The 21811-nt window shown below is 42.0% G+C and overlaps 1 protein-coding gene across 4 annotated transcripts in view; it reads right to left on the minus strand.

Annotated features, from left to right (window-relative positions):
* Window positions 1–413: 413 nt before the first annotated feature.
* RPS6KA5 (ribosomal protein S6 kinase A5) overlaps window positions 414–21811 on the minus strand; it is a 173212-nt gene continuing 151814 nt past the window's right edge. For 3 of the 4 annotated variants that reach the window (XM_044229718.1, XM_044229720.1, XM_044229722.1), the window contains 5 exons: window positions 18067–18237; window positions 14004–14195; window positions 5049–5208; window positions 3608–3771; window positions 414–2296 (listed from right to left, as the gene is read on the minus strand). In XM_044229718.1, coding sequence (XP_044085653.1) covers window positions 2057–2296; window positions 3608–3771; window positions 5049–5208; window positions 14004–14195; window positions 18067–18237 — 927 coding nt within the window. In that variant the 3' untranslated portion in view covers window positions 414–2056. The remainder of the gene's footprint in view (window positions 2297–3607; window positions 3772–5048; window positions 5209–14003; window positions 14196–18066; window positions 18238–21811) is intronic. The other variant, XM_044229719.1, reaches the window with a different exon arrangement.

The following is a 21811-nucleotide window of genomic DNA, read 5'->3' on the forward strand; positions in this document are numbered from 1 at the left end:
TGACATCATCAGTCCTTAGAGTATACTCTTTTTCTAGGTCATTTTCCATGAACAACAAAGTCCCTTCAGTTCATACTTTACAACTAGTATTTTCTACCAGGATGCGTAGTTTAACAAATGAACTGAAGAGCTAACTTAGACATTTCCAAATCTCTTCAACATAACTATAGACATAAATGGACATTTTCTTGGTCACTGTAACGCTGTGCCTAGATGGAATCACATTCTGTGGATTTGCTACAGGTTGGTAATCATTCATGTAAAGATTTCCCATCATCACCATGAAAGACTGTGAGCTAGGCGTACAAAACTTTCACTGATTCGTGACAATCACGGAGCCATCGGGGCCACTGAAAAGTATAAAAAGTTATTTCCAATAACCACTGTGGACAAAAAATATGATGAGAATCATATAATATTTTGAAAATATTTTAATATTTGCCATTTTTTGCCTGTGCTATTAATATATACATGGATTTAGTAATAAATATGCTACCATTACATAGAGCGCAATATCTTTAGTATTCATAACTGGTTGAAATTAATGCTGCTATTATCTTAAGAAAGGAATAAATAAATATCATGCCCAAGTTCCAAACCAATGCTCAAGAAGTTGTCATTAACAAAAACTATAAAATAAACAGGTCGGGCATCATCTTTTAAGCATGATTCTTGTAAACATAGCAAAGATTACTTCTCTCAGTCCTGCCATTTTGTGTGATGGCTTTAAAAGAAAACACAGCATATAAATCCTATCACTTCTTTTTTTTTTTTTTTTTTTGCATAGGGAATGAATTAATCGTATTTGAAAATGCAGCAAACTTTCAGTGAAATGTCTTCATCACGTAGCACTTGTTTTCTCTAGGAATTCGGAACTTTGGAGCAATTAAAAGTGCTCTGCATAAGTTTATAAAATATGCCTTCTTGATTTAAAATTTAACAGAAAAATTTCAAGACAAGTCATAGTCATGATTCTAAAATACTATGTACATAAAATCCGACTACAGGAGGGCATGCCTCGCTGCAGACAACACAGTGTACGAATGTGAAGCACAGTGTTTCATAGAATTTCCCTTTAGATTTTCTGCACATTGGTGCCTAAGTGGCTAATGATTACACCCATTCCACTTGCACAAACAAGGTAGAAAGGGGGATGTGAGAACAAATTTAAAGGGGATAATGGAAAAACTGGCAAAAATGCAGTACATATGCTTTAAACAGTGCACTTTATAAAATAGTTTGCTTTATTCATATTCTCTTATAAAGTGCAAAATTACTTAAAACAGAGGCCTGTACCTTATTATTTTGCAATAACCATGAAAACAAATCACCAGGAAAGAGCAGTGCAAAATTAAAAACGTAAGTAGCTTAGCATGCATCTCAGAGAGATCCCAAATGCAGAGCACGGGACCTTAAGTTCCTGTACTTTTATTTTTTTTATTTATTTTTTTACTTTTTAGAAAAAGATTAATAATAACAGGTTACCATCATATGTAACCATAAAATAAAGACAATAAGTTAAAATCCTCTCTCAAGAAATAAGCGTTGGCCACACACACAATTCACTACAGAACCATTCTGAAGACCCTCAGACATTTTTCTCTGAGAAATCACTGTTCGAGGGGTGCAAATCTCTTAAAAACCCAGGCTGTCCACAAGGCAAAGCAAAAGGTATCGTCATCACAGTACAAGTGACTCTTGCTGGCAGACATCTGGAAAACCCTCGACTCATTCCGTGAGCTGCTCAAACCTACCCGGTCCCTAATTAGATTTACAGACAGACACCTTTGCTCTTTCCAGAACAGGCCTGTTGGCATCATGCTAGGTCGCTAAACAGTATAACAGGTGCTCTATTCACAGTAACATTCTCTGTCCAGTGCTTTTGGACAAGGATAACCAACTGGGCTTTTCTCAAAAAAATTCCCTAAGAGGCAGATTCCAAAAAGACCAACAGGACGCAGTTTGAAAAGCGTAAGACATCACCTCAGGCACATGCTGAGGGCATTCAAGGTGCGATGGGTCGTCACTGATGACATTCCTACCGTCCCTGCACCACTCAGTCTGAGAACTGGAAGAGCGTATCTGGGTTACTGGGGTCCGCGGGGTTGCTGGGCTGCAGGGTCTTAGTGGGCGTAGTTTTCCCGTGAGAGTGAGAGGAGGACGAGTGAGAACTTTCGCTCGAGCTGCTGCGCGTCTCTGTACTGGTGCTGGTCTTCTTCATCTTCCTTCTCTTCGCCAAAGGGGCCTTGTCGACATTCTGAAGGCAAAAGCCCTCTCTCTTGTATTTGTTAAAGGCCTAGGGGAGAAAGAAAGGGAGGTCCTGTGAAGGTCAAGAAATTGAAGTTCTCTTGGCAGCTAGGGCTCCTAGCAGAAGACAACTTTCGTCACCAGTCACAGCTCCAAATTGCTCTGGGAACAAGGAAGGTCCTGAAAACCTTCACTCGCAAACCTCCTGGCAGGGTCTGGAAGCTCAGGGTTCGAGTCTCAATGGCACTGTGTAAATCAAACCAGCCAGGCTGTTCAGGAGTTAGGGTTCTCATAAATCTTTTGAAGAAGTCGGTGTTACATTTCAATAAAAAACACCAACCTCTCAACCCTTGTTACTTTTATTAGTTCTGTGTCTGAGATTTAAAATTCTGACCATAAAATCCCCAAACAGAGCAGACTGGATCTGTTAGGGCTCTCCTCTCCACTTCCAGGTCGGGGTAATTGGGGTATATCTCGGATACTTCATCTGCACAGAGAGGCTCAGCTCCACTTGCCTCGGCCTGGCTTTCTCCTCACGGCTTCCTGTCTCCACTTCTTTCAGCCTTAAGTTTGGGTGTCACTGGGGTTACTCTTGATAGCTTTGCATCAAATGCCACTGGGCAGTTGGGGATCATCTGAACAAACCTGTGGCTAATCTCTTCACACCTCAACATATCCTAGTTCATTAATTTTTAATCCATGTCTGCAACTGAAGAAGAAACACTAGCCCTTTTCCTTTCTCACGGTAATCCCTTCAGAGGTACGTCACTTCTCCCTAACTCATCTAAGCAGATGCAAAGGTTTTAAGAGAATTGTGTAAGAAATACACAATTCTCTTAAAACCTTTGCATCTGCTTGGAACAGCATACTCTTATTCCCTATCCCTCACGGTCATGAGGGTATGTTAGGTATAAATGGCGGCTGAGTGAATGAACTTTTCACATGTGCCTTAGTTCCTAATGTTTATTTATAGCTTTTAAAGAAAATGACTTAGTCTATATGAGAGAGAAAAGTTCCAACATAATGCATATTGTTTTCATTATCTACTGAAAATTTTCAACTCTTCAAATATCAAACTACTGCCTCATCTCACAAACTCATCCGGAATGTCAAATAAGTATTTTGTGGGTTGGCAGTGACTCGGGTCCCCCACATACTTTCTGTTAATAAATGTGTTCTTATTACGGAGGGATTTATAAAAACACACATTTTTATAAATGAAAAACGTGTTCATTTCTATTCTAGAATGAAAATAACACGTTCTTTTAAATGTACCAAGAGAGTGTCTTGGAGGTTATGGAGTAAACATATCTGATTCCTTTTCAAACCTGCCCGCCATGTGTGGAGCACAGGGCCTTACGTGGAAGGTTGCTTTCACACAGGTTTGCACAGCAGCTCCTGATGACCCTAGAATGTCTGGAGTCATCAGAGGATTTGAGGACAGCTGACTGCCGTCTTGAAGCCATTCATTGTATCTCAAGCCCGACATTTTAAGCCTTTTATTTGGATCGACTGTGAGGAGTCCTATAGGAATAATTAAGATATTTTTATTTCATGATTTGTTTCAAACATAAATTTCAATGAGGTTCACATGACACAATGGTTCTGAGAAGGATTCAAACTCCTACAGAGTCATTACATTTTCATATACATTTCCACCCCTCAGTAAATCCTGAATGCTAACGACTAGGCCCACAATAGCCTGTGTCTACCATAGGCTAATTGACTTCTCCTGAGAAGAGACTGGCACCCAACACAAAGACTCCCATTGGCGACTAGGAAGCTCCACATGAACAGAGGGTACCTAGATGCATTTCATTCGTGCGCAAACATCTTGTACGAGTCAGTAAGTGCAGTAAGCCACTAGAGGTACGGAGATGGAGGCCCAAAGAGGAGCCATGAGGAGACACACAGACAAAAACCAACCGTGACAGCATCGGGAGATAAGCTCAAGAGTAACACCCCCATGCACAGCGTGTTGGCGACCCACGGGGAGATCTCTGACTGCAGTGTGGACACCCTGGAAGGCTTCCAGAAGATGAGTCCTGGGGGATGAGTACAAGTGGGCTCGATGAAGAGGGGTTCCCCAGGATTAGAAGGAGCAAATGTGAAGTCGTGCAGGAATCTGAGCCCGGACACATGGGAAGAATTCAAAGGCAGCTTGAGGGGAACAGGAGGCAGGGACAGGCAGGGCCAGTTCCTCAAGGGTTCTGGATTTCATATGCTCCCATACGTGGGTCTGACCAGAAGCTAACAGGACCTCTCTGAAGGACTTTTAGCAGAAGAGAGGCATGGTCACATCTGTACGAGGAAGGTCACTCTGACAACTGATAACAGAGAGGTAAAGGCAAGGCACTGACACAAACCAAAAGGGTGCCATGGGCTCTTAGGAGAGAAAGGATGGCAGGAACTGGGGGGCAGCCATGTGAATGGGGACGAGGGGGTGGTGAGGACGGACGGTGAACTGCAGGACTGGGTGGCTGGCTGTGGAAGGTGAGGAAGGTCCATTCTGGCTTCCTGGCAGTGCAAGAGGGGGATGGGGCATATTTTTGGGAAAAGGATAGTAAAATAATGTCAGTTCACTTTGGAGGTGCTAGATTGAGATGCTGGTGGACCCTGCAGATGTGGAGAATATTACAAGGGATAGTGTTCCGGTAAGAAAAAAATAAGGCTCAGTAGAGTAATCAGAAACCTTCTAGAACACACGTGAATGCCTTAATTAACAAATACATATGAATGGGTATGCTTCCACTTCAATCACTACACATCATATGCAATGTAAAATTTCACTAGAGTCTTACCTTGGATCAAATCTTTAGCTTCTTGGGATACATTCTTCCAGGCTTCTCCTTCAAAGGAGAAATCTCCCTTTTTAATTTTCTTCATGATTTCCACCGCACTGGTGCATGTCAAACTTTTGTCATGAGACTGGAATGGAACTTGCCCTGACAACATTGTATACTATTAAGAAAAAAAAAAAAAAGAAAAGAAAAAGAAACAAATGAGAATGTCTGCCAAAGTCATTGTCAAAGCCACGCTAGCCATTTCATTACCAACTTCATCAGCATAATTTACCAAATACGACAACTAGCATTACTGGGTTTAAAAGACTATGTAGCCGTCTTCTATCAAGGAAGCAACAAACACATTTCAAAGCCTTGTAAATAAAGTGAGACAGCTTATTAGATCAAAATTTAAAGAGCAAGAAGAACAAAACAAGGACATTCCATCTACTTCAGAAAAGACAGTTCTACTGTTAACAAAAAGTTAAGACATAGCAGAAACCCTCATTAACTTTTTTTTTCTTTATTCAGTTCTACACATCCTTTCCTCAGGACATTAACTGTGGTTAAGGGCTTCAAACATTTTAATTTAGGCCTTCCTCTTTTGGTTGTAATTACCACTTTCATTTTATTTTTCTCATTGTGGAGTTAAATGGAATGAATTCTCTAAAACCACCTGTTTTCACTGTAGCCATGTGTTTGAAGATTTATGTTTAAGGTTTTTGCCCTTTAAGAAGTCAACAGAAAAATTGGAAAGCTAAGTAAGGCCTGTCTGTGCATCAGAAACTAAATTTAAAACTTTAAACTTCTTGGAGGGTTTTCTCTCTGCTCACTGAGAGACTTAGAGGCCTGCGGAGGTGACAGACGGCCAAGAATGGTGGAGTGAGGTGACAGTGTCCGAGCACAGACACCATGGAAGCGCCACCCATTGAGGAGACAGCGATGGTGTCAGTAGGAGCCAGCTCACCATGGCGGTTACTCGCGAAGGGACACAAAGAGGAGGGTCTCTGTTTCAAGCCCGGCCCTCAGGCGGAGCTGTGTACCCAGGGAGAAGTCCCCATGACCTGAAAGGACTCGACCATTTCTCTTTTTTGGCCATGTGTCTGACAAGCACGGTCACCCTCAGGATGCCAAGATGGTGACGCCACTCTCGCACACTGGCTCTCAGAAAAGATGGACGATTCCAGACAGGAAAATAAAAAGGACGTCAAAAGGGGAAAGCAGGAGATACAAGTAGGTGGGCGTTCCACAAACCCTGGCTGAGGACGACTGAACACAAAGGAACGAAGCCCCAGAAAGAATGGAGAAGACACCTGGCTCCTATGAGGTGACCAGAGACCAGGAGGCTCTGGGCGAATTTGGATTTTGCGTACCAGAAAACTGTGCCTGAGAGAATAATGGACGGAGGGTGTGAAGATCAAAGACGCTGAGGAGAAGAGACCTCCGTTATTGACTTGGAGCAACCCAACGTGAAGATACATGTTCTAAGGAGGGAAATGCGAAGACACCGGAAGACCAATGACAACACAATTTAAGAAAACCAAAACCCTCCCTAAATCTTCTTGCCTTTACCCTTCATGCGCACACAGTGACGTTCAGCACTTCCCCAACATCTCCCTCCTCAAACGCCAGCACTGGCTTCCCGACAGGGACCCACCTCGCTGGTGTCTCGCAGGCTCTGACCTCGCCCACCAGGCCCAGCCTGTGAGGCCCCTGGGGTTCCCACCCCGTGCTCCACACCAATAGTTTCTTGGCCTCCCTGACAGCGCTCCAGTTACTCAGTCTCCTTAGAAGGTCATTTTCTTTCGAGCTGACAAAGGCCCACCCCCGCTCCGGTGTAACTTTCCAGGATGTGTGACTAGGGCCTCCGCCATCTGCCATCCTTACTCCAGAGAGAAGATCCATGGCAGGAGGGGAACATGAGCTTTTGAGTCAGTCAGACCTGGCTTTCTGCTTTTTTACTTACTAGCTTCTATTTTTTAGCTGTTAGTTGGGCAAATCAGTTAAGTTCTCCGAGGCTATTTCTTCATCTTTATCATCAGTGTGACAGGATGGAGCAACCCATTGCCTTTGGTAACACAGCAGCCTGCTCAGTAGTCCACCCAACTTCCCTGTTTTCCCTTCCTTCTCCTTCTCTGGCTGGAAGGCAATAGGGACCCCATTCCTGAGTCATGCAACTTTAAAGTCCCTTCCTAAAGGTCCACCTTCTAGATCACTGCTGGCACCAACTATCTGAGCCTGGGTTTCCCAGGGAGCAGAGTCTAAAGTAAAGGCTACTACACAACTGCATTAAGAAGTGTGGTCCCTGTGGAGGAAGAGTTGAGGAGAACAGGGAACAGTGTCCACACCAAAGGCACTGCAGGCCCTGGCTAAAAGGGACCAGTTGGGAGAGCAGCCACGCTGAATGTGGTACAAGTCAGTATGGGGCTGGCACTGATAAGCACCTACTTATCTGGTCAATAAATTCTTCTTGATTTCTACCAATAGGAAAGATCAATGCAGCACATCTTTACATGGCAAGGACAGCACACCCTGCGCTGTCCAAGAGCTATGTGAACTCTCCAGCTCTGTTCTCATACAGCCTGTTAGGACTTTGACCATCCTGGCATTCTCAAGAACCCCATGCTGGCTCTTGGCATTGATGTCTTCCTGAAGGGAGACGTGGTGGGCAGGAACCAGCAGTGTCCTACATGCCCTCTAAGTGCATGAATGGCAGAACGGGGGCAACAGACCGGACAAACATTCAGGGGACTGTCATACTGGTGAAGGGTCCTCTGGTTAGGGGTCCTAGAGGTCCTCTGGTTAGGGGCACAGAGCCTTGTCCCTGAAAGACAAACTGCTTGTACCTTGTACTGCTGAGAAAGAGAGATAGGATGTAGTGGGCTTCTTGGGACTTTGGTGACAGCATATATTGCTTTCTCAAGAATACCGCTCCAATCCATTTATCAAGTGACTGGGAAGGCTACCAGTCAAGGAGTTCCGTGGCAGGTCCCAGCTGTCAGGATGTCTTCCTACTTAGGCCATCGGATCTGGCTGACTTGATTGTGCTAGAGGTAAGAACGCTGTGCAACGTCTCCAGCAAGTGCACGAGAGGAGTCGCAGGGCAGATGTGAAGGATTCTGGGGTGGGGTTCTTGCCTTCTGTGGCAGAGAACTACTCTCTGAGAAATAGCTCCTATGATGCTACTGGTTCCTAGCAGACCATGTGTGCCCACGGGAAGGATACCAAGACCAGCTGCATTGTGTGCCCGGACCAGTAGCTGTGCTGACTCAAAGTCACAGCAGCGATCCTGTGTATTGTGGACACGGCACACTGAGAACCAGCCCCAGGAGGTCCGGAAGGCAGGAGTAAGTCACATCCATGGGTGTGTGTTACCCATCTCTGCGGCATCAACACTCCTAACTCAAGCCAGCGGCCTCACTGAGGAAGGGTTCCCCATGACCAACTGACGGAGGAAGAAGGGAAATTGGGCTTGCTTGCTGGATGGTCTATTAGAACACGAAAAACTCAGTGAAGGCCCCTGCTCAGGACAATGCCCTGTGGTCGGAGCTCTGTTCTTGAGGATCGGACTGAACCATCAGCTAGTGCTGGGTCCTCATATCTAGATTCTTTTTTTTAGAGAAAGAGGTGGCGGGGGAGAGAGAGAGACTGAAATCGGTGGGGTGGGGGGCAGAGGGAGAGGTAGAGGATCTTAAGCAGTCTCATTGCCCAGCGTGGAGCCCCACGAAGGGCTTGATCTCATGACCCTGAGGTCATTATAGGAGCCCAAATCAAGAGTTAGATGCTTAACTGACTGAGCCACCCACGTACTGCCCCCATATCTAGATTTTATGGGTACATGGCCCACTTATAAAATTCACGTGTCTGTCCCTGCAAACTTAGAGCTTGCTTCATTAGAGGTCTTGGTTCATGAACTCAAGGGATCAGCTGCACTATACAACAGATGTGAGCCATCTGCAATCCCTTTTTCTCTGCTTTCTTCCTGCTCCTGGGATTATGCGCTTTAGGAACAAGACGAGACATACTTTAGTTTCAGGTTCTGCTTTCTGGGGAGCCCAGACTAGAATACCTTTCTATTACTGATGAGCATTTGATTTGTTTCCAGTTTGGGGCATTTTAAAACATGCTATATATTTTTAAATTTTTTTTTAAGATGTTGTTTATTTATTCATGAGACATGCACAGAGAGAGAGAGGCAGAGGGAGAAGCAGGCTCCCCACTGAGCAGGAAACCCAACGTGGGACTCAATCCCAGGACCCTAGGATCATGACTTCAGTTAACGGCAGGCACTTAACCGACTGAGCCACGCAGGTGCCCTACATATTTTTTCTTATACCCATCTTTTGGAATATAATAATAGAATTTCTCTTGTGTTTATTCCTGAGGGTGAACTGCTGGGTCATTTGGTCTGTATACATTCAGTGGACACTGCCAAACAGTTTTCTAAAACATATTCTATTTCTTAATCCTACCCTACTTCCTAACAGAAACGAATGTAGCTACATATGAGAAAGTAACCTTTATAAATACAGTTTTCTTGCTTTCTGATGCATAGTAATGTATCAAGCTGTTGGGTAGAAAAACTAATTCTCCATCTTTAGAAGTGTTTAAAGGAGACTGGTAATCAGGGATCTTGTAGAAAAGATCCCTGCTCGGGATGAGGCGGAAATAGACAAACTTTAGCCTTTTTTTTTTTTTTAAAGATTTTATTTATTTATTTATTTATTTGAGAGAGAGACAGGGAGAGAGAGCATGAGTGAGGAGAAGGGCAGAGAGAGAAGCAGACTCCCCGTGGAGCTGGGAGCCCGATGTGGGACTCGATCCCAGGATTCCGAGATCATGACCTGAGCTGAAGGCAGTTGTCCAACCAACTGAGCCACCCAGGTGTCCCAAACTTTAGCCTTTCTTAACTTCAATCAATATCTTACAATTTTAGTTGATTACCCAGGAATCAACTTGTGTTGAAAAAAATTTTGTGCCTGCAAGTTGTTTGCAAATGGTGTGGCAAACAGTATTTACACACTTAAAGGTATATATCTATGTATGTGTTTGTGACCATATCTCTATCATATATATGTATGTACCTGTACATACATACACATACACACAGAGAGTGTGCATAAGAGAGAAATCGAGAGAAAGAAAAAGGCAATGTGGCAAAATGTTAGACATTCACAGTATTATTCTCTTACTATTTTTCTGGATCTGAAATTTCCAAAATAAAATTTTGAGAAAAAAGTAAAACAATAAGATCTCCTAAATAAAACACTTGGAAGAATTATGTTTTAAATGGAATTGTATATGTTGGCTGGCTGCCACAGAATCCTATCCCACATGAATACTCTGTGTTAGGGGCTCAATGTTTTGTGCCTCCGAAGTTCATATGTTGGGGCACTTGGGCGGCTTAGTTGGTTAAGCGTCTGACCCTTGGTTTTGGCTCAGGCTGTGATACCAAGCCCTGCGTCAGGCTCCCTCAGTGGGGAGTCTGCTTGAGATTCTCTCTCTCTCTCTCCCCCTGCTCCCAAGCACGCATACACAGTCTCTCTCTCTCAAATAAATAAATCTTAAAAAAAATTTCTATGTTGGAGACCCAACTCCCGATGTGACTATATTTAGAGACAGGGCCTTCATGGAGGTAATTAAAGTCACATGCAGTCATGAGGGCGGGATCCTGATCCAATGGGATTAGTGTCCTTATAAAAAGAAACAGCCAAGAGCTTGTGCACTCCGCTCTCTCTCCCAGCACACTCATGGAGGGAAGGCCATGTGAGGATACAGAGAGCAGGTGGCTGTTTACAAACCAAGGGGAAAATCCTCACTAGACGCCAACACTGCGGGCATCTTGGTATTGGACTTCCCAGCCTCCAGTCTGTGAGAAAATAAATTTCTGTTGCTCGAGCTACCTAATCTGAGGCATTCTGTTATGGCAACACCAGGCTAAGCCACCGGGTAAGCTCTATGTTAATTAAAGTCCTGTATGTTTCTGACAGGGACTGCATACCCAGCGAGGAAGACTGGGTTGTAGTCTAGCCATAGGAGACTACATGAAGCAGCCTCCCGGTGTATTTATTTTATTCAACAGGGGTGATGTAAATTATTTTCATATTATCATAGCCACATTCATGTTTATTAGATACAACACACAAAAAAACCCCATTGATTTCCTTTCTTTCTTTCTTTCTTTCTTTTTTTTTTTTTTAAAGATTTTGTTTTTAAGTAATCTCTATACCCAATGTGGGGCTTGAACTCACAATGCTGAGATGGAGAGTTGCATGCCCTACTGACTGAGCCGGGCAGGCGCCCCAAAAGGCCATCGATTTCTAAGGCAATCAGGAGGCTCCAAATAAACTTTATGCTTGCTACAAAATCGCTGGAGCTTTGTGTCTAGATCTTCTGGAGGCATGCATTCATGTGTGTGGAAAAGTCTGCAAAGCATTCTGGATTTTTGTGACTCTTTAAATTGTGTGCTAACTTTGTTCTACGTCTGCATTTCATTGTATCTCTAAAAGGCAAAGTTTCTTTTAAAACCACAATCACACCACCATGATCACACCTGAAAGAAATTAGCAGTAATTCCTTTATATCATCAGTAGCCAAACGGTATTCAGATTTCTCCAGCTGTGTCACACACATGTATATAATATCTATAATTATAATTATATCTGCATGGCTCAGAGTTTGAATTTAATAAATAGAATTAAAATTAGAATTTGCTTGAATCAGAATTCAAGCAAATGTAAATATTGTTTCAGAAGTGTCTTTTGGTCTATAGGTTCTTGGGCTACCTTTTTTCTCCTAGGAGAAACTGGGTTATTTGTCCTGTAGAACTTCCCACAGTCTGGATATTGTGGCTGTGTTCCTGTGCTATAAGTTCCTGTAAGCTGCTCTTTGTCCCCTGCTTGTCTTACCAACTTGATGAGTAGATTGAGAGAGAAGCATGGCTTCCAAATCCATGCTATTACACACTTATTTCCATGGATATGGCATTCGGAAGCTTGAAAATACCGGTCCGTGTGTCTAAGACTCTCTTTTAAAACCTTAAAGAGGTTGAGGATTACCACTGAACTATATTTAAAGTAAAGGCTCTTTTACCAAGGGCAATTCTATACTATTGCTAAAATTGGAAATCTCCTTTTTATTTAGACTAATTTTTTAGGAGAATGCTAATGAAAATATAAGAGGTTTTAGTCCTTAAACGAAACTCTCAAATCTATAGGCATTAGTTATTTTTTATTTGAAAGATCTTATTCATAAATATTTAATTTTAGTTTGAAAATTATAAATGATGACTTAAAGTTGCTGAAATGAAAACCATTTAAAACTTAAAAATAAAAGAAGAACCATCGTTCGGGGATAACAGGCTATAGCCACTGGGGGAAAACAAGCTGACACCAAAATAAACCCCAGATGGAGTGCAGATTTAAGTATAAAAAGAAAATATAATTCTAGAGGAAAATTTAGGGGAATGTTTTTGTAATCTTGGGTTGGGGTAGGGGTGGAGGGACATTCTGACATCAAAGCCACATATTGTACAGGAAAAGACTAACATCTTACTCTATAGAAATAAAGAATTCTCCATTTAAACCCTCCTAACACCCAAAAGAAAATCCCATATTGCTATAAACAATGTTTTCAAACAAATGACCCAAAATATCTCCAATATCAATGGCAGACAAAGGATTAAGATCCTTCCCAGAGCTTTACAGTAAAAAAAATTTCTGCACAGGGGAAAAAAAAAAAAAAAAGGGAAAGAAAAATTTCTGCTTAGGAAAATAGGCAAAGCTCATAAACAGCAATTCATAAAAAAGAAAATACAAATGTCCAAATACTTGAAAAGATGCTCAAAACTGAATATTCATCAAAGAAATATATGCAAGTTATAACAACAGTGGGAAATAACTTAAGATTGAAATCGATAGTATCTGATGTATTCGCACACAGTTGATGAGAACATGATCTGTTAAAGCTTCTAGAAGGAAATCCAGGCATATATGTCAAAATAAAGATGTGTGTGTCCTTCTCCTAGGAGTCTATTCCAAGGAAATAATGAGACAAATGCAACCACATATGTTAAAAAAAAATCATTTACGTAGTCTGTAATTAGCAAAATACTAGAAAACACTAACTGCTCATTAGTAAAGAAATGGTTAAATGAACTCTAGAGGCCCACACCACATGCATAATATAATCTCATTTGTTAAAAAACCCACATAGTTGACAGAAAACACACATAATATGGTGGCGGTAGGCGGGGTGGTTAGGAGCGGGGGAGCGCGTACACATCATCTTCACACAATGAGATTATGAGTGATTTCACTTGTTCCTTAAATCTTTCTGTATTTGTCTGAAATTTTCTCCCTAAGATTATGCATTACAAATTACATGCAGAAAAAGTCAAGCTATTTTGAGAAGAAACATGCCAAGGTTTTTCTAGCTTAATGTTGTTTCTGATCACGGCAGCCAAGGACATTTTGTGAGAAGCATGCTTACCACAATTACTATAAGCTACTATAAATATTTCTTGTTCTAGCAATTAATTTGTTAATTTATCCTAAATTATCTTCTTTAATTATATTTTTAGTCTGAAAATCACAGGATGTATTTTTTTTAACATTTTCCTCCTAATAAGTTACTTTACCATTTTCACATTTATATCCAATATGCCTATTTTTTGAAAACAGCTTCTTTAAAAAAAAAAAAAACAGACCTATATAAATTCCTATGCACATAAAACGCAGGGCCTCCAATTATTTCAAAATAAACCAAAATGAAAGTTTCTACATTGTCTCCAGTGTAAATTTTAAAAAAGGGAAAGTGTCTTGGGTTAGAGCCTTCATAGATCGCACAGAAAAGAAACCCATCTGCCAACTGCCCCCCACAACCTGAAGAAAAACAGCGGAGAGAGAGAGAGAGACAGGTAAGAGGCCATCTGGAAACTGCCTAGGTTTACTGGCTCTAGGGAAACGAACTCACCAAAATGACGCCCAGGCTCCAGAGGTCACAGGACTCGTCATAGCCGTTATGATTCAAGAGCTCGGGGGCTGCATAGTGCAGGGTGAAGCAGGGCGTCTTGAGAGGCTGGTTATCTGGTGGCTTTAAGCGTGCAAACCCAAAATCGATTACTTTGATTTCCAAATTGTCATTTTCATCAGTGAACAATAAATTCTGCAAGATACAAACACTTTAATTAGTCTCTTGTGAAACTGTCCTGGGACTTGGGGATACCATTTTTTTTAAAAGATTTTTTAAAAAAATTTATTTATTTGAGAGAGATTTATTGAGAGAGATGACAAGCAGGCAGAGAGAGAGAGAGGAGGAAGCAGACTCCCTGCTGAACAGAGAGCCCGATGCGGGGCTCGATCCGAGGACTTGGAGTTCATGACCTCAGCCGAAGGCAGCGGCTTAACCCGCTGAGCCACCCAGGCGCCCCGGGGATGCCATTTTTGTAACACCATTTATCCACTGATACTGGACTCAGGCTCGGAGAGAGGTCTGCTGGGGAGGGTCTCTGGGAGCTTGATGTCGGTGAACTGTTGTTCTCTGCCTTATGCTTTTTTTGGATTATTTTAATTTTATAATGTCTTGTGAAACATTTTTCAATCGTAGCACGCCTCTTCCCATGTTAGACGAGCCTTTGTCTACATTTTTCTCTCTTGGTGTTGGCCCTCTACCCTCCTTCCTCAACCTCCCTTCTGACCTGCCTCACATGCTCCTACTCCTCGTTTGGAGAGATCGCCCAAACTGAGCCACCAAACTGAAGTCAGGACTCTTTCTATTTTCTGCTAGCATGTTTTCTTTCTGTTCCTTAGCATCATGGTATTAGAAAGTCAACGTCTTCCTCCCCCATTAGACCATCACCATTCCCTAATGGCGGGGACTATGTGTCCACCACATTTATGACTCTAGTCCCAAAACCGGGACACTCATATGGTCGGTGCTTTGGTAAATATCCATCCATTGAATGAAGTCATAAATAAAATAGCTGTCTCTAGTATATCTTATTAAAGAAGACATGGTAGGGGCGCCTGGCTGGATCAGTTGGAAGAGCATGTGACTCTTTTATCTTGGGAGTGAGTTTAAGCCCCACGTTGGGTGTAGAGATTACTTGAACAAATAATAAATCTTCAAAAAATAAGAAAGAAAGAAGACATGGTAAAGACCTATATTACATTTCAGAAATATTTTCTCCCAAACAGTTAATATTTAAGCATTTTTTGATGCTAATGGATATTATCCCTCAGTCATTCAGAAAATACTGTTTCCTTAAATCCTTTGTCTGCCAAGGCTTCTCAGTCACTAAGGCTTTACTGTATCATTTTTGTGTTTATCACACATTTAATAAATGCTAACCATCTGATGCACGGTCACCCCTTTTTTCCGTCTATCAAGCTAGTACCCACAGTGGGTGAATCTGCTTACATTTTCTTCAGACATCCTGACAAAACCTCCTATGTCTTTGTATTTATTAAATTATTCCTCAGATCTGGAACATCATTTGCTTTGTTACTATTATTCCAACTAAAATAAAAGACACCACAGAAGGCTTCATTCATACCAAGAAGAAAAATCTTCTACACCTTTCATTCAAAAGTTAAAAATGAATAAAGTGGGAGGAAAGAAAAGCAGAAATATTAAAAAGTTTTCTTAAATGTTCTCTATACAATGCTTGATCCTGAATGCGTGATGGAATTACAATGTGGATATGATGGAATGTAAGGTTCACCACCACTAAGTGAGAGCTGGGGTTCACGTGCTTGCATCCTGGAAAAGTCTCAGCAATTGGCTCCCGAGTGTCTCTGCGGTATGAACCTGCCCCTGGCCCCTGGCTTCATCCAGTCTGCTCAGCCTTTGGAAATGACTTCAGTTTATGCTATATTAAGGCTGGCAGAGGACTTCCTTAGCCGCAGTTCTTGAAATGCAGGAGACTCCGCTCTCCGAGTGGAGCTGGGTGCGCATGGGCGAGAGTGGCAGGAAGCAAGGGCCATTCAGCCTCACCTCAAGCTCCACCTGAAACTAATTTGATGCAGTTTTTCTTAATCTTTCAAGGGTATGGGGTCCAGTTTGAAAAGTACAAAGCAGCCCACCAGGAATGTCAGCCAGCTTCTAAATTTGTCTGCTTCTCACCCAGAATTTGGATTTTGCCTAAGCAGAAAGCCAAGGCCACACAAATATAAACCAAGAGATATATAATCAGATCTTAAACTATGACATCAGTGGGAGAGGAATTAAACTTTTAGTTTGGAAGTAATATACTCTACCATTTAAAAGTCCAAGTGAAAACTACTTTATTATGAGGATGTTAGTACAAAGGCACATTTTCCTTTCTCCACGGTCTATTTTGATGTAGAGCTGCTATCACTGTGGTAGAATGTCCCAAATAATATGACAATTCTTCGTTTCAGAGGATTATGTGAAAGAAAAAGTTTGTAACAAATAAGAAGAACTAAGCAACATAAGTATCTTTTTTATCAGGAAAATAGGAAGGCAAATTTAAATTCTGTTGGAGAGGACAGTTGCCTCATTTGAGACTCATGGGATGACAGATGGCCAGTTATCAAAGAATAAAACATGTGAAAATGAATTCTATACAGTCATGGAACAGATCTTTTCAATTAAAAAAATTACATGCTTGTTCCTTGTCTATCAAGAAAACATTTAAGTGGTGTGCTTTCACATTTAAAAATAGATCGCTAATCTCTGATGTACGGAGCACCATATTTTCAGTGGGTGTTCTGTAGGAGAGTGAGAACTCGGATGAAGGAAGCAGAGGGGGAGCTACCATAGTTGCAAGTTCATAAAACACAATTCACTTTTGACTAATTACTAGTAATATGAATAGCAGTAATAGGAAGTCCACAGACAGAAGTTTATATGCTTTAGAATCAGTTATATTTGGATGCACAGAAATCCATTTTTAGGGGCACCTGCATAGCTCAGTTAGTTAAACATCTGCCTTTGGTTCAGGTCATGATCTCAGGGTCCTGGGATCGAGCCCCACATGAAGCTCCCTGCTCAGCAGGGAGTCTGCTTCTCCTCCTCCTCTGCCCCTCCGACTGCTTGTGCTCTCTCTCTGAAATAGATAAATAAAATCTAAAAAAAAAAAAATTCCATTTTTAAAACATCCTCTTCCTACCAATGATCCAAGATATTTAAACAGGCAAAAAATGGTGCTTTCAGAGACATATTCTTTTGTGGTTTAACACAAAAAATGAACTCCAAATAAATTATTATTTAAAAAAATTTGACAATGCACTATAACCACATGGTAATTAAAAATGAAGTTCTATTTTAAAGAGGAAATATGTGTAATTTTGCATATGATAAAGGATGAGTCATTATTATGCTTTTATAAATTATTGGGTTTTGTGTTTTAATTTTTATTATTATTTTTATGATTTCCTAAAAGGGGGAAACTTTCAGATTTTTGATACTAAACAAGGACATTCTGGAGCCAGAATCTTTTCTATTAACCTTTCGAAAGAAGAAATATATAAATAGGGGCTGCTTGCGCATTGCTACACAATTCTATAAATATAATACGTGAGCAAAGAGAAGCACATATAAGGGCGGTACAACTAATTAAACCAAGACAATTCTTTATGTTTAAATATTTAGAATAGAATTATATACATTCCTATTCATGAGCTAATCAATTCGATAAAAATGAAAAAAAGTTTTCATAATACATCATTTAAAAAAAACCATCTAAAATGGTACACATATAGAAAGGATATTATTTTCTGCTACAAAAATTTCCATTACTATTTTTGGCCCACAACTGTTGCATAAAGTATTTCTTCCATAAAAGGCTCTCACATTTACAAATATAACCTCAAGATGATCTGCTGGCAAAAAAAAAAAAAAAAAAAAAAAAAGGAAATTTATTTTAGACTAAAATAGAGGAGAAAGAAAATCCAAGAAACAGTATCTCTGCAAGTATCTCTTTAGCAGAAACCATGAAACAAGAAAAGCCCATCCTGCAGCGGTGGTGGGGGATGGGACTGAGGCAGGACTGAGCCACAGAAGGGGGTGATACCTCTGGCTTCAGGTCCCGGTGCACCACGCCCACATCATGCATGTGGCTCACGGCCGAAACGAGCTTCCGCATGATGTAGCTGGCTTCCGTCTCACTGAAGTGTTTCTTTTTCTTAATGCGTTCAAACAGCTCTCCCCCGTTCAGAAGTTCCATCACCAGGAACGTGTGAAGCTAGAGAGGAAAAAAGAAGAATGCGGAAGGCTTACATGAAGAGAAGTGCATTTACGGATGAAACATTCCTGGACAATTAACTATCGCTAATAAATTTAGATAATCCCTTGTTAAAATAATCAATAGCAAGCCTTAATGGTAGAGAGGAAAGAATTGAGGGATAATGTGGCTTTTTTAGAATTCTATTTTGGTCATGGAAAATTTCAAGTGCTGCAGTGAAATCTTTATATATCCCTTCCTTGACTAATTCTTTCATTTTAATTCCATTCCAACCCTCTCTATCAAGTTTACATATCTTTCTTTTAAAAGTGTGGCTTAGTGCTGATAATAATGTGAAAGTGTCTGCTTTAAATAATGGAGAAGATTAAGGACAGAGTATGGGCAACTGCCCACAGGAGGCCTGACCCACCCACTGGATGGCAAATATATCTTTTAAAAAAGGTATTTTTTCATGAAGTCCCTCTGAACCTCCTGGGAGAGCTTAATGGATTAGTTTCAGGGTTCCTTGTTAATATCCATGGCAAATACCCATAGCTCAAGGGTGGTGTTTTTTAATTTTCGTTTTTCTTTAAATAATTGCTTTGCATACCAGTGGCATTCTCTTAATTAAATAGTTTAAAAGTTATTTCTTATGCCTTGCATACATGTCCATAAAGAAAATAACAAGGGCAATCAAAAAGCAAAGAAACTGTATCAGCTCTCAAATGAACACAAACATAGTTTAAAAAGATACCCAGTCAACAGATTTAGGTGTTATGTATTACAGAACCAACATCGTTCAGCAAACACGCTTTCTTTTGAATTAGCAAAATCCAGGGGGAAAAAAGCTTAATAAAAAAGGCAATTATCCTGTACATATAGGGCACATTTTAAAAGGTGAACATTTTAGTACGGGAGTTGTTTCCAGGCTACCAGAGATCAAGGTGATTTGAGTTTCTACATAGAACAGATATGGTCAAAGGTGAAGGTCTGCTACAAGCATATGCCAGTGAGCTTTAAAATAAAAAATGGAGAGCAATACCTGTAAGTAGTTTAAAAGATAGGTTTTAGGGCGCCTGGGTGGCTCAGTTGGTTAAGCACCTGCCTTCAACTCAGGTCATGACCCAGGTTGCTGGGTTCAAGTCCCACATCAGCCTCTCTGCTCAGTGGGGAATCTGCTTCTCCCTCTGCCCTTTACCCTGCTCTTGCTCTTTCTCTCTCTCAGATAAATAACATCTTTAAAATAAATTTAAAAATAAATAAATAAATAAATAAAAGATAAGTTTTAGAGTCAAACCTGGAATGCTACTTCCTTATGACCCTGGGGACGCTACTTAACCGGTATGAGCTTTAGGACCCTTACCAATAAAATAAGTAACTGTGAGAATATATATATGAGACAGTTGGATAATTGGTCCTCCGAAGACATCCATATCCTAACCCCCAGAACCTGCAGATGTTACCTGATAGGGTAAAGGGAATTTGCAGGTGTGATTAAGGATCTTGAGATGGGAAGAGTGTCTACGTTACCCATCAGAGCCAACATTATGGGACAGGAGTATGGAGACAAGAGATTGGAGTGATATAAAGAAGGATCACAAGCCAAGGAATGTGAGCGGTCTCCAGAAGCTAAAGAAGGCAAGCGAACAGAGTATCCCTTAGAGTCTCCAGAAGGAACCAGCCCTGCTGATGCCTGGACTTTATACCAGTGAGACTGATTTTGAACTTCTCACCTCCAGACTGTATGATTATAAACTGGTACTCCTTAGGTTTGTGGTAATTTGTTACAACGGCAAGAGGAAATGAATACAGATCCTGGTACACTAAGTGAACTCCACTGCCCTGGCGTCGCTGAAGACCCACCCTCATTGATTTCACCCATTGAAGATCACCCATTGAAGGAGATTGTGTGTACTTGGGGATGATCGAGGCCACTGCTGTCATCTACACTGAAAAAAATCACCCAAGGTATCAAGAGTAGAATATAATACATTTTAATATATTCGTACTAGTATATATAGGATTACATCATGAGACAACTTGTATTAAGTAACTTTTTCTTTTGAGAGAGAGAGAGATTCAGTGCTGGGGGAGGGGCGGAGGGAGAGGAGAGAGAATCTTAAGCTCCAAGCCTAGGATGGAGCCCAATACAGGGCTGGATCTCACAACCCTATCATGCATGACCTGAGCCGAAACCAAGAGTCGGACACTTAACTGACTGAGCCATTCAGGTACCCTTCAGTAACTCTTTAATATAAAAATAACAAATGATAAATTTAACCTGTGGTTAAATTCCTGGGAGCTGACATCTGCCTGAACATTAAGAGACTGAGTGTCTCTGCGGGGACGTAGGTGGGCACAAGCGCAAAACCAGAGGGTGGTGTCAAAGGTCATCCTTCAGTGCCCTGATTGATCATGGAAATCATCTTCAACAGGAAACTGTCCAGGCTCTTTTTAAGCACCTCCGGCGGCTGGGGGACTCATTACTTCTACTGGAGTTGGGTAGCCCGACAACGTGGAGGCAAGTGGAGGGGCATGTCCTCACTCCCCCAAGTCCTCACATCAAAGATGTCCCTTTTCTGACTATGAGAACCAGAGAGTGAAGAGATGACCGTGTCATTTTCGGGTGCTCCCTCCATGTTCCTGCCTCCCCTAAGGCAGCAGAGATCTGAAGTTGGGGTGCTTGGGTCTAGAGCTCAGCATTACCGCTTATGAAGTGTGAGGCCCTGTTATTTAATTTCTGCGAGTTTCTGTTTTCTCCCCCCATGGCGTTACTGTAAAGGCTGAACAACACGTGTGGGAGCCGGAACAGTACCTGGCCCACGTGAGGCACACGATCAGGAAGGGCAGCAGTTACTGGGGTTGAGACATATGGTTGCTGGCCATGGCACCCAGGGGACTTTCGGATTGCCGACAACTGAGCCATGGCCTCCCCAGGACACGGTATTACAGGAGCACATGGAGTCAGCCCGGGCCTGGAGCCCAGGTTTTCCTTGTGGTGTAACTACGGACAAGTCTCGTGACCCTTCAGAGTCCGTTTCCTCTTTGGTAGAGTTAGGGTAAGCCGCATCAGGACTGGGTCTGGCTCTTGCGCTTATTAGCATGTTGTCGCAAATAGGACCGTGTCCTCTCATCCAGTCCCAGGGGGAAAGGTAACTGTAACAGAGCCGATTTTGTCATGGAAGGTGGCAGTGGAAGGGCTGAGGAGAAGGCATGGCCCCGACACAGTGGCATTCCTCCCACGAGCAGAGTTACATGCTTCTGGGAGAGGAGGGGGCGGCGTGACCGGGCATGCGGTCTGGGTGGAATACGCCATCTGAAGTAAGATGAGAGGAGCGCCTTTGCCTTTCTGCTTCGTCTGCCCTCTTCAGCTTGCACTAATGAGGCTTACAACTCTCTATATTCCATTCTGGAAGTGAAAAGAAGGTTGAAGGCTGATAATAAGTGGGCTCCTGAGAACTCTCCGGTGATTAAGCTACGGTGGGCAGCAGCTGAATGGGTGACAAGCAGAGTGCAGCTTGTGACAGCGCCCCCGGCTCTGGCTCCTCTGCCCTTGGTCCACGTCCTAGATGCCCACCGAGGGAGAAGAGCAGAT

This window comes from Neovison vison, chromosome 13 (genome assembly GCF_020171115.1).
Source record: "Neovison vison isolate M4711 chromosome 13, ASM_NN_V1, whole genome shotgun sequence".
NCBI classification, from domain to species: domain Eukaryota; kingdom Metazoa; phylum Chordata; class Mammalia; order Carnivora; family Mustelidae; genus Neogale; species Neogale vison.